The following is a 13902-nucleotide window of genomic DNA, read 5'->3' as shown; positions in this document are numbered from 1 at the left end:
CTGTCCCATCTCCAGCTACCCTGAGATTGGACAATAATTCCTGTTAAGGACTGCTAAGACTGCTAAGATTGGACTTAGTGCCTGTAAAATAATTTCACCTACAGCTACTAATATTATCAATGAGAAAATCTATTACAAAAAAAAGAAACCTATCCCATCTCCAGCTACCCTAGGATTAGACAATTATTAAAATTTCATAGGGGGGGGGGGGGGGGGTTGCCTTCTGGTGGGTGACCTGATGCATTTCCCCCTCCCCCCCTTATAAATGTGGCAGTGCCTGCAGAGAATTATTTTCCAGCAATCCATAAAATAATTCGATCTACAGCTCCCAATCCAATTAATGAGCAAATTTCCTTTGTGTGTCAAACCTATAAAGAAATATTTCCCTCTCTCCGGCCACCCCCGAAGATTAGACAGTAGGGGACCTGGTAGGGGACCTGGGGCATATTTGCCCCCTTCTACATCCGGCACTGCCTGCAGAGAATCATATTCCAGCAAGCCGTAAAATCATTCGATCTACAGCTCCCTATCTAATCAATGAGCAATCTTCCTTTGTCCATCAATTCTGTAAAAAAAAAAAAAAAAAAAATTGTCCCGGCTTAGGCCACCCTCAGACAATAATTGATGTGCAGGAAAAAATCTATTCCCTCCAGGGGCACCCCAAGAAGAGCTCCGAGTTCGCTGTCTCCGCATTGTAAGAAAATACTTTCCTGCTCGGTCTGCAGCCCATGTACTTCTTTCCCCTGCGCATATCTAAAAGGTATGTTATTAATATTCCATTATTTAGATACAGTATGTGCAGCCTGCAAGCAGAATACAAATGAATGTTGAAATAGACACATATGCCAATCTCTTGACACCCCCACAGAAAGCAATGTAAAAATAGAGGCTTAAACGCACGGCGTGCACAGCGATTAGACTGTATGTACACAAGAGAACACCACAGCAAACATAAATAGGCAGAGAGGATGCGATAGATGCAGCCAGAGCTTGTAGCATCCTTCTGCTGAAAGGGGATGAGGGGGAGAGACGGGAGGGAGAGAGTGCAGGAAGGTGACCAGCATGCAGGAGGAAGCGATGTGTTTCGCCTGCATCAGCAACACTGCAGTGTGAGGGGACAGCAGGCAGGCTGCAGGATGCTGTGTACCCACAGCAAAGACGGATAGAGCGGACCAAGCAAAAAAAAAAAAAAAAAAAAAAGAAGGTAGGTGATGCTTATGATACCTTGTGGGATGCAAAGGGGGAAGAAGAGAATGAGAGAGGGATCTGGATAGGGACTACATGTAGCAACACTCTGTGCTGGGGGTGCTACCCTGCAGGCATCGTTGGTGGAGGGGGGTGATGGAAGCTGAACTGGAAAGAAGAAAAGGTGATCAAGCAGCATATACTGGGCAGGCTAAGCTGCAGGTAGAAGAGGGAATCTGTATTAAAAGAATATGTACAATATGTCGACAGCTGCTTTCCTGCAGACTGAGGGACTGCCGGTGGAAGAGGATGGGGGATTAATGATGGAACGGCTGTAATGTGTTCACCCGGGAGATGCATGTGCAGGTGTAGAGAGAGGGCGATTCAATCACAGGAGGGGAAGGGGTTATTGGATATCTAAGGAGGGGGGTTTAGAGAGGGGCGAAATGGATGTTTTAAGGAGAAGAGACAGTCATAGCACTGCAGTGAATGTGAGCAGCTTGTGTGATGGGGAGAGGGATGTTTGTGTCCCAACAGGGGAGACGTCTGCAGGACGCAGTGTGGGATTGTGCACAGCAAAGGCCATGGGGCTCAGGACGGCGGTAGACTTGTCACCATCCACTCATTCATTGTGTTATGGCAGCGTACATCTGACAGCATAGAGTAATGTGTGTAAAAGCTGCACATTCTACAGCACGCCAGCCAGTCCTAGCTTCATCCGGCCGACACAATGTTTATTGACTTTTTAACAGCCTGCTTTTTTTTTTTTCCTTCTATTTTTACAGATATGAGCCAGCCATAACAGAAGACGCTTGCGGAGAGCTTGACTAGACTGAAGAGCTGACACTCAAAACCCTCAGAAGCAGCTCCGCACTGTTTTTTTTTTTTTTTTTTCCGAAGGGGGAAATATAAGTGGCGCCAACGACAGTTGTCATCCCCATCTGGGGGTTTGTGGCAGCCCGCTTTTATAACACGGGGGTCTTTTAAGAACAAGGTGGGGGGTTACTGGTGGTCAGGATGGCACAAGCCGCCAAACAGCTGAAAAAGATTAAGGATGTCGAAGCACAGGCTCTGGCAGAGCAGAAAGAAAAGGAGGAGTCGGATCGCAAGAAGAGGAGTCGATCCCGTGACCGTAAAAAAAAGGTGAGCAAAATCTTTTAATGGGGGGGGGGGAATGAAGGGGTGCTGCTGAGTGTGCACTGAGGATACAGGGAAGAACAACGACTGAGAGTAATGTGCTTCCTGTGCTTTGCTGAATCAGTCATAAATCATGCTTGTCCTATTACAGATTTTTCACATTTTGCCTGGTAACTTGTAACATGTATCCGTTTATTTTTATTTTGTTTATTTTATTATGTGTATTTTATTATATTTATTTTTTAAATTGTATTTTTTTATTATTTATTTGTATTATTTTCTATAATTTTATTTTGTATATTGTAACATTACTTTATTGTGTTTGTTTTGTTATTTTGTTTTTTTTTTGTTTTCTATTTTTCATCATTTTAATTTTATTTTGTATATTGTAATATGGTTCACGAATGATATCAGGTGAAAAAGTAGCTGTCCTCTTGTTTCCTTGCCGAAGTGTTGTAGGTGAGAGCTCTGTGACCTGTGTTGTGGAAGTGCCTAGCCACTGTCATGCTGGCCTGAATAACTGGAATGACTCCTGGTTAGTGTATGCCTACTACATATGACTTTGAAACTGGCACATTTGGCAAGCTGTTGGTATGATTTCCAGGGACACTGCCACCAAGCCGGTGTGTGAAGCCCATCCATTCTTGAGACATGAAACACTGAATTCTCCATTATCATACGCTTACTATACTTGGCTAGACATGCTTTTTCGTTTTTTTTGTTGCTGATTTTCTATTTGTAGTTTGTATACAGAGGTTTTGGACAGAGGTTTGCATCTAACTGGCAAAAAGAAAAGTCATTTTTGTGTCAAGCTGTCCATAATTAAATAAAAAAAATGTGACTGTTGTGTACTTGAGCACAGCTTATGAGGTTGAGCAGTAATTTTGTATTATTCTGTTTTATGCTAGAATTGCTCTATGTGTTCCATATGGCCTATAATTAAACCAAGTATTTTGGTGCACTGATGATCATTGTATGATGTTACTCTGGGTTTTGGGAATGACGTTTAATTGAAATATCATCTTGTTTCCATATTAGTTATAGTAGACATTGCAAGGATATTAGTAAACTTCACTGCACATTCTTACCTGCTTCTGCTCTGTAGAAGTTGGGGTAGCCACTACAGTAGGGATATGCAAGTAGCGGACCTCCAGCTGTTGCAAAACTACAAGTCCCATCATGCCTCTGCTTATAGGTGTCATGCTTGTGGCTGTCAGAGGCTTGCTATGCCTCATGGGACTTGTAGTTCTGCAACAGCTGGAGGTCTGCTAATTGCATATCCCTGCACTACAGTAACTTCCTCAGATGGAAGGAAGTGATAATGCTTGGTGCAGGTCTCTGCTTGTTATAATCACATTATCAGTCCTTGTGTTGTATTGTAGAGCTAGGTTAATAGTTTTGCTGAGATAGATAAATAAAAATTAATAGAATGGATGAACTGTTTTGTTTCCTGGAGAAAATGCTGCTTCTGGTTTCCTTCCTTGCTGATCATACAACCAAAAGCCTAGGTATTCGGTCTCTTCACCTGAACTAAAGGAGAACATCATCCAGTTTCAAGTCTTTATATTGCCCTTCATTAGAGATCACATGATCAAAATGCCTAGGCTTTAGATTATGTTACAGCAATTGAGGGAGCCTGGGGCAGCATTTTCTCCAGGGAAAGTAATGTAGCAATACCCCCACAGAAGCGTATGAGAATGTTGGGCTCTCCTGCAATTTCCAGTGATGGCACACCGACGGCAGATGTTTGGGGTTTATTACTCCAGGGACAAAGTGTACAGATAAACACCAGCAAAGCATCAGGAGAGATAATAGCAACAATTCAATGATAGCAATGTATTACAACTACAAGATGAAATTAGCAAGGCGAGAGTTTGTTCCCTTTGCACCTGTGAGAGACCTTGCCTCAAGCGCGGTAGGCGATTAGAAGATGATACTGCAAACAGCAATAAAATATCGCTTAATTAAACAGGTATATCCAGGTGCAGAGTATGAAGGATTCCACTAACTAGTGGGCCTGGTGGTGACAATCTACTAGATCTTGTACAGTCCATATTCCCATGGGACACGTTCCTGGAATGAGCTCTCAAGGTAGCGGATGCTGCAGCGACCACCATCCAGATACTGGAACATACATGACAGAATAGAAATATTCGCCAGCACACCAAGGATCTTCAGTTATGTCCAAATGTTTTTTTTATTGAAGTAAGATCACATCACAAACAGTGTAGTGCAATGTTTTAGAGCCATGCAGGACCCCTTTGTCAGGCATGTGATGTCTCATGTCTGAAGAAGGGGTCCTACGTGGTTCTGAATTGTTGCGCTACACCATTTGTGATGTGATCTTACTTTTGGAATGTAATTGAAGATCCTTGGTTTTCTGGCGAATATTTCAATTCAATCTACTAGATTTGACTGACTGGCCAGAGGGTAAGAGTCTGTCTGCGGTGGAATGCTTTTAACATCATGGTGGAGCGCTTACCTTTCAAGTGAAGGATTTTGTAACCCACAAAGGTAAAAGGTGTCGTCATAAAGTGTCTCAATCAAGCAGCTAGCAAAAGGGTAATAATGACCCCTTTAACAAAGATTCCACCGAGCAGTAGTGCCCTCGAATAGGTGTCAACACAGAGGAGGGTGGTAAAGGGCTGCTCACCAATTTGTGTCTGAAGATTGTCCACCTGAATGCTGCCTGTCCTTGGATAACTCCTTCTATGGGTGAGATGGAGATGGATAAAAAAATAAGCTTGCAACCCCTCCAGCAAGTTTTTCTTAACCACTTCAGCCCCGGACCATTTGGCTGGCAAAAGACCAGAGCACTTTTTCAATTCGGCACAGCGTCGCTTTAACTGACAATTGCGCGGTCATGCGACGTGGCTCCCAAACAAAATTGACGTCCTTTTTTTCCCCACAAATAGAGCTTTCTTTTGGGGGTATTTGATCACCTCTGTGGTTTTTATTTCTTGCGCTATAAACAAAAAAATAGCGACAATTTAAAAAAAACGCATTTTTTTTTACTTTTTGCTATAATAAATATCCCCAAAAAAAATATAAAAAAAACATTTTTTTCCCTCAGTTTAGGCCGATACGTATTCTACATATTTTTGATAAAAAAAAATCTCAATAAGTGATTGGTTTGCGCAAAAGTTATAGCGTCTACAAAATAGGGGTTAGTTTTATGGCATTTTTATTAATAATTTTTTTTTTTACTAGTAATGGCAGCGATCAGCAATTTTTATCGTGACTGCGACATTATGGCGGACACATTTGACACATTTTTGGGACCATTGTCATTTTTACAGCGATCAGTGCTATAAAATTGCACTGATTACTGTAAAAATGACACTGGCAGTGAAGGGGTTAACCACTAGGGGACTAGGGAGGGGTTAAGTGTGTCCTGGGGAGTGTTTCTAACTGTTAGGGGGATGGGCTACGAACGACACTTCACTGATCATAGCTCCCGATCACAGGGAGCTATGATCAGTGACAGTATCACTAGGCAGAACGGGGGGAAACTCGTTTACATTAGCAAATTCAGCTCCGTGAGACGATCGCGGGTATCCCTGAGGCGTTGGAGTCCACGGGACCCACGATCCAACTCATGGAGCTACTGGCAGGGGCGCGCACATGACCACACGGCGGCAAATTCAAAGGGACTTACCTGTATGCCCATTTGCCCAGCCGTGCCATTCTACCGACGTATATGTACATGCGGCGGTCAACAAGTGGTTAAAGGCAACGTATAGGTACGTTAATATGCCTGTATGTGCCCTTCTGCTGACATATATCGGCCTGAGCCGGTCGGCATGTGGTTAAAGACCCTTACTCTCCAGGTCCACACAGCCCAGCTGTTCCTATATACTGTGGGACCATCCATGGAGAACGAATGTAGCCTTCCTCAAACAGGAAGTTGGAACACAGAAGCAAAATAAAAAAGATGAATTTGGTGAGGGCTAGGAGCAATAGAAGGGAATTTTATGTTAGGAATACATACATTTAGCGGCAGCGTTGTGATTGCACATATAGACACACAAACGTATATGCTGGTCGAGCTGGTGCCAGTTTGGGCACCCTGACATATCCCGCTGAGGGGAAAGAACATCTGTGAGATGGAGAGAAGCTAATCTGGAGCTCCATGCTGGCATTTATTGGCATTATAACACACGCATTGTGGTCCAGCGGGCCTCAGGGCTCTGCTGAGTGTGCATTTGTATCATTGGTGGTGGAGCACGTTTCCCCTGAAATTGGGTCTGCACTAAGGACACAAGGTGGATGGGAGGCATTTAAAAGAGCGCAAGATAAAGATTTGGATGTGATCACAGTTCAACAAGGACTCTATATTTGTACATTTTTTCTTTTTATAGCACAAGTTGCTTTGATTTTTTGTGCACATATTCATCATGAATATATGAATTGTATGATTTTGTCGATTTTAATTTCTACAGGTTTTTGTTTTTTGGAATAATCTAATTTATTGCACAGTATTGATAATTGCAGTGTTTAAGGTATAAATCACTTAGTACATATGAGTTAAGTTAAGGATTTATTTAGTCAAATAGCGCCTACTTTATTTCTTCAGTTCAGGAATACATACATAAAAAGGAGCTCCAGTCTCCCCCAAAAAATGAAAAGTCAGCAGCTACAAATACTGTAGCTGCTGACTTTTAATATAAGGACACTTACCTTTCCAGTGATGTCCTCACCGGAACCATTTATTTGGGTGCAAGCTCCAGCATCTCTAGTAAGGGAAACAGAAAGTGAAGCCTTCCTACTGTGAATGTGTGAATCGCGCTGCACCTTGTGAATGGTCTCATAGTCTCCTGAGACCTGTGATGTGTCCCTCTGGGGGGGATGGACGACTCTGGCTTAAATCACTGCAGTGATCTGAGCGAGAAGTCAGAGCATGTACCTGTCAAAACCAGGTACCTGCTCCTCCCCTTCACCCAAAAAAAGTTCCAAATGTGGCAGTGGAGGGTACAAATAAGTGGAGCTTCCCCTTTTAGGTGGAGCTCTCCTTTAAATATAATTTATTTTTTTGAAGCAGAGTTTGGCATCACTTTAAGTCCCTTGCCACCATTGCAGTGACTCACATGATTCTCTTCTCTCCCCTCCTTGAGCTGTTGGGGAACAGGAACAGGCACAGGTCACAGTGGAGCCTCAACAATGTCCGGGCTGTGTGGCTTCTGCATCCTAAGGCATCATTCCCACGAGGCGGATCTGCTGCCTCTGAGTCCGCCTCTTCCTGCCAGCTCAGCGGGAGATCTCTCCATTGATCTCCGCTGACCTCTCCATTGATCTTCCGCCTGCTCACTGAGTGGGGAGGGGCTTGTCGAGCGCCGCTGCTGCCTATGGAGAGATCAGACGAAAACAGACAGCATGTCCGTTTTCATCAGATCTCACCCGATCCGATCCGCCAGTGATGGATGGGAACGTAGGGGCATCCGTCTGCTTTTAGCGGATCGAACCGGGTCAGATGTCAGCGGACATGTCACCGCTGACATCCGTCGCTCCATAGACTAGCATGGAGCACCTGTTCAGGTCTGCCGTCAAAACTGACAGGTGGACCTGAACAGTCCAACAGTGTGAAAGGGGCCTTAAGGGCCCTAGCCAAGGTTACTGTAACTATTTCAAGTCTTCTATTAATCTCTAACTATATCATACTACACAAATGTTATGCCAGTAGTTTGTGGGTGATTTAGGCTGTAGCACAGGTATTTAAAAAAACATACTGCTATGTTCTTGTAAATAATAATATAATAGTAATAACCTATTTAATACCAAAAAAGAATGATTTATACAGAGGCAGAGCGCCCACTATACCCCACTCTTCTGCCACTACTAGAGATGTTGCTGACGACTTCAGAACCAGTCAGAGCAATTTGGGGCAAGTTAACAACAGGACTCTGCAGCCACAGTATACGTTCACATGGCTTCCTGCCATCCCAGTACAGGCCTCTGGTTAGCGTTGGCATCCATTCACAGGAAAAGGCAGATGCCGGCAGAATCAGCAGGTAGTATAAATACTTGGGAAATATATATACAGTACATGTGTATGTTTAGCAGACAAAGAGGGAGACATCAAAGTGGTTGTAAAGGCTAAAGTTTTTTTTTACCTTAATGCATTCTCTGCATTAAAGTGGTTGTAAACCACAGACATGAAATATGAAAAAAGCATATCCCTCTATAGTGTGTACTTATCTCAGTCAAGTTAATGTCTGCTGCTACGTTCATCTGCTGTCAGCATGAGTCACTTCTGACAAGTTTTCCTGACACCTAAAGGAAAAAGGTGACAGGAGAGGGACCTCCAGCAGATTGACAGCCTCAGCTATTTTCATGTGTGCTGTGTGAAGGGGTGGGGGGGGGGGGGTGTCCCTTCCCTCCTCTCAGTGCTCTCACTGAGCTTTGCAGAATGTAATTTCAGTTCTCTGCCCTTTTTTTATGACAGCTCAGGCAAGCTTTATGCATTCTAGATTTTGAATGGATGTAGAGAAGTGAAGACTGCAGATAAACATGTACAACTTATGTAGGAGAATTAGTTTCATCTCTGTGCATCACCTGAGGCCAGTCACTTCACTGGGTACATGTAAGGGTTTACAACTACTTTAAAGCAGAACTAAACCCATCGATTTAAAGGTTTCAAAAAACAGTCACATCCACGACATGCCGGGAATGTAACTGTCATATTTGCTTGTGCTGTCAACCAAACTGTCAATCCATCAAATGACTGGTGTCATAATTGATTACATGTTCAGCATTATGGCAGTTGAAGAACAAACAGAGGCTAAGATGGCAGCCCCTCAGAAATACTTAGACCCCTTTCACACCGAGGGCGTTTTGCAGACGCTATAGCATTAAAAATAGCGCCTGCAATCCGCCCTCAAACAGCTGCTCCATTGTCTCCAGTGTGAAAGCCCGAGGGCTTTCACACTGGAATGGTGCGCTGGCAGGACGTCAGGAAAAGTCCTGCCAGCAGCTTCTTTGGAGTGGTGAAGGAGCGGTGTGTTTACCGCTCCTCCACCGCTGCTCCCCATTGAAATCAATGGGGCAGCGCTGCGATACCGCCGGCAAAACGTCACTGTTGCGGCGCATTGCGGGCGGTTTTAGCCCTTTCTCGGTCGCTAGCGGGGGGTAAAATAGCGGTGTTTTACCGCTGACGCTATGGGTGGCTCGGTGTGAAAGCCATCTTACCTAAGTCTGATTTCAGCCCAACTCTGTGCCCGAGCACAGTGCCACTGCTCTCTCTCTCCCTCCTCAACTGGACTCAGTGAGAGCAGCGTGAGTCATAGTCTCCTGCTGCTGTCAATCAAATTTGGTGGTGAGGGAGCTGGGGGCGGGGCCGGGCCACACTGTGTGTGCCAATAGATGTACACAGTGCGGCTCGGGATTGAGCCTGCATGTGTACCCTCCAACAAGTGGCTTGCTAGAGGGGTACTCAAAGGCAGGAGGAGCCAGAAACGTCAACAGGGAACCCCAGAAGAGGAGGTTTGAGGCTGCTCTGTGTAAAACCATAGCACAGAGCAAGTAAGAATAACACGCTTGCTATTTAAAAAGAAAATCCTTTACATTCACTTCAAAGCGAGTTTAGAATTTGGGTTTATATACACTTGAATCAGTCCACTTTACAGCAGAAGTAAACCACTGAAATTAAAAAATGTGGGCCCCAAGGAGCTTTGAGCTGCAATGTTCTAGTTTGCATAGCATATGTCAGAGTCACCTACCAAAGCAATCGCCTTCAGCACTGCTATGTCAGTGCTCCGTGCAGCTGCCAGTGCTTTATCCCAGTCTTCTAGGTGTAGCACCCTGATGTTTAGGCAGGGTTGCTATTAAATTTATTTGCCAAGTGATAGTTGCCTTGGCCAATTGATAGGAGGTCAATTGATTTCACCCTAATTCTGTAATTGTTGCACTTCTCTCTTCTGTCACGAGATGGCTGGGTGTCTGGTGGCATTAGATAAGACAAGGGCATTGCAAGGACCGATTAGGAATGAACGGGGTGTCTCAGTCAATGGGCAGGGATCTTCTTGGGTCCCTTGGCCTGCTGGGAGAGCCTGTTTATTTGGGTGGAGTCAGGTGATCAGGGTTCTGTGCCACCTGGACGGCTGTCTGGGTGGACATGTGTCATATTGCTCCGAGCTGCTAGGCCAGAAACCTAAGGCCTATCCCGGGGACATCTGGCTGCTAGGCTATCTGAGAGTCTATCCAGAAGTAGTGCAGGGTTGGGATTACGGGCTTGTAGTCCAACCAGAAGTAACGGTTCCACTGGCCGGGGAACCAGTCATGGTCGGAGGTAGAGGGGAAGCAGTCGGACATGCTGTCCGTTTTCGTCCGATCTCTCCATAACGACCAGTGGCGCTCGACAAGCCCCTCCCCGCTCAGTGAGCAGAGAGGGACCTGTCATCCGCCGACTCAGCAGAGATAAACGGAGAGATCTCCCGCTGAGCTGACGGACAGAGGCGGACTCCGTGGCAGTGGATCCGCCTCGTGTGATTGAGGGCTTACAAACGCTTTAAACCAATTGGCTACTTGTTTAACAATAAAATTATCAAAGGGATGTTCACATATAATGTACATCTATGCATATGTATGTAATAAAGGAAATATATATTGGTTCCCTGTTTTTGTTACAGTAAGTATACTGATTGCTATAGCCTTCATTTTGCAATCAGAGATGTAATAATAATGCCCTGTACACACAATCGGACATTGATCGGACATTCCGACAACAAAATCCATGGATTTTTTCCAAGGGATGTTGGCTAAAACTTGTCTTATAACAAACAAATGGCCCCTGCCCCCACCTATAACTGGCCTTCACAGCAAGGAGCACATGGAAGGGCTATCACATGAAAGACAAAAACAGAACATTCCATAGCTCAACTCACCAACCAGTCTACTAACTGACCAAATTAACCTGTCCAACAGTCTGCGTTAAAAACAGGGGTTTAGTAAGCACGCATTTACAAACGCATGCATAAGCTGCAAGGCCTCTTCACGGCACCCTGTGTATACTTGCAGTCCTAACAAACTTGTCTTGCATACACATGGTCGCACAAAGTTGTCGGAAAATCCGATCAGTCTGAACGCGGTGTCGTAAAACACGTACGTCGGGACTATAAACGGGGCAGTAACCAATAGCTTACGTCTCTTAATTTATTCTGAGCATGCGTGGCACTTTGTGCGTCGGATTTGTGTACACACGATCGGAATTTGTTGTCGGAAAATTTTATAGCCTGCTCTCAAACTTTGTGTGTCGGAAATTCCGATGGAAAAAGTCCAATGGAGCCCACACACGATCGGAATTTCCGACAACACAATCCGATCGCACTTTTTTCCGTCGGAAAGTCCGACAGTGTGTACAGGGCATAAGAGAGCCTAACACTCTGTGCATGCTTGCTGGCATCTTGTGTAACCTGACTAAATAAAGAGGAATTCCAGTAGGAATATTTTATACATAGTTACATTCTGAACAAATATCAAAAACAATCACATGTAACCCCTGCACAACCACTGATTTTATGAAAAAACTTAAAGTAATAAAACATACTGCTGCCAGAATCACCCAGCGATTCACATACTAATTTACCAAATTATCAACAAAAGTTCCAGCACTGCAATATATAATTATGTTCTCATTCAAAGCACGGATTGAAGAGGTTTTGGGACTATATTAAAAACACTGAACACTTTTCGTTTTTTTTTTTTCACTACATTAAAAAATATGGGACATTTCTTTTGAGTTTTCCACTCTGAATGGGCAAATAATTATATATTTCAGCGCTGAATTGTTTTGTTAATACATTCAGAACACAGACACCACGACTCCAGTGATCTCTACTTGCTTCTGCGTCCCGCGCTGAGCGGCCTGCCTGCTGCATTGTGAACATAGGAGGTCCGCTGCTCAACCCGGGCACCATTCAGAAAATGCTTTGCATTCTATGAATGAATTCAAAGCATTTTTGGATTGGACAAGGTGAAGAGTATGATGTCACTGACCACTTCTCCACCTCATCCAATCAGAGAATGCTTTGCAGTGGAGCAGCTATTGATTGCTTTTGGTTGCTCCCTGTCTCACAGACTGCAGGTTTGATTGTTCTCCCCTGTCTTCCAGGGGCTTCTGCAACATAGAGGGCTGGGCATGGCAGACCTCAGCTTGAATATTTATTGTGCTCTAGCCAATCTCTGTGGAGGTGTGCCCAGAAGGTAGCTGGAGAGGCATATAAATAGTCTGAGATCTAGAATTAGGAGGTCCTTCTTCTTCTCTCTGTTGGAGGGAATCCACCTATGTGGGTATTACGCTTACCCCTAATGCAGGTGGTCACACACTATAGCTGGTTCCTGTGCTCTTCACCTATAGCAGCCCCCTTTCCCATAAGGCAAGCTGGCTTACTAGTACCCGGTTGCCCCCAGGACTTATAAATAATGCTAGAGTGCCTGGCTACCACACCTGGGCATGCATGAACAGAGCAAAGCAAACAGGTAATTGCGGTTGGCAGACAGGCAAGGTTCAGAATAATCAGGGTCAAAATCTGAAGTTAAAAGGCAGGCAGAATTCAGAGAATAGTTGATATCCCATCCGAGGTGTGAACTAGGTAATCCAATCTAGCAGAGTAGGGCAGACAAACAGGTAGCCTGATCAGGTATTACACACTCTATCACAAGCACAAGACTGCAAGCTTGGATGGCTTATACCAGGTTTGGTCTCCACCCAGAGTCTAGCCACATCAATCACCTTGCAGGTGGACAGACAGACAAGGAGAATGCCACAGCCAAAACTAGGATGCTGGAATGAGGAGCAGGAGCACTAGACACTCCTGACAGTGGGTAAAGGGTGGCTACCCCCCACCTGCAGCAGCTACCCTGGTTCAAGCAGCTATTTACCAAAGTCCCAGCTGTGGCAGAGCTGGGGGTCCTATCTCTTAGGATTCCATTTTGGAGCTAGTCAAGGGATTCCTCACCTGGGAACCTGGTCTGGAGAGCTTACTGAAGAGCATTCGATGGATACTGGAAGGAGGCATCCAGTGATCCTGATACATTGTGAGTAAGCCTAGTTTTTTTTCTTGTTTTATTTTGTGACTGTGTGCTGTATTCCTCTGGGTGGGCATGCCTACAGAAATCCTGCCTGGATTAGCTTTCAAAGCGGGAACTTAGTAACATGTTCTACACTTGAGCCTGCATACAGACCATTCACGAGACTAAGCAAAGTGAGGTGTCCTCATAAAAGCAAATAGAAAAGTTGGAGTATCCCAATACACCCCCCCCCCCCCATCCGAAGTTTTTAAAAAATTAAAATCCAAAAATGACCAACCCTAGACTGATTTTCAAGTCAGAAAAAGTGAAATGTTGCTGTGTGCCTGGCTGCCTCTGCGCTGATTCTAGAGAAGATCCAGTTGCTCCTGAGGGGGTAGCACATATCCATACCTGGAATGCCTGCCTGTGCTAAGAGTATAGGCAGGAGGTATGTTCCTCCTCTGGGTTGTTCATGTCTTTAATGTGTTGGTGTTCTATACTATTTTTTGCTGCTTTGGTTTCAAACTTGCCTAATTCTGGCATCAAGTAGAATCAAGTAAAATATGAAAACACATA

The 13902-nt window shown here is 44.6% G+C and overlaps 1 protein-coding gene across 1 annotated transcript in view; it reads left to right on the top strand.

Annotated features, from left to right (window-relative positions):
- Positions 1–818: 818 nt before the first annotated feature.
- The window catches only part of ANK1 (ankyrin 1), a 402733-nt gene continuing 389649 nt past the window's right edge, over positions 819–13902 (top strand). Inside the window, 2 exon segments of the mRNA XM_073622316.1 lie at positions 819–1369; positions 1971–2328. Of these exon segments, the coding sequence (XP_073478417.1) occupies positions 2203–2328 (126 nt within the window). The 5' untranslated portion in view covers positions 819–1369; positions 1971–2202.

The sequence above is a fragment of the Aquarana catesbeiana genome, linkage group LG03 (assembly GCF_042186555.1).
Source record: "Aquarana catesbeiana isolate 2022-GZ linkage group LG03, ASM4218655v1, whole genome shotgun sequence".
NCBI lineage: Eukaryota > Metazoa > Chordata > Amphibia > Anura > Ranidae > Aquarana > Aquarana catesbeiana.
The sequence above is the reverse complement of the archived record's forward strand: the minus strand, read 5'-3'. Positions and strand labels throughout refer to the sequence as shown.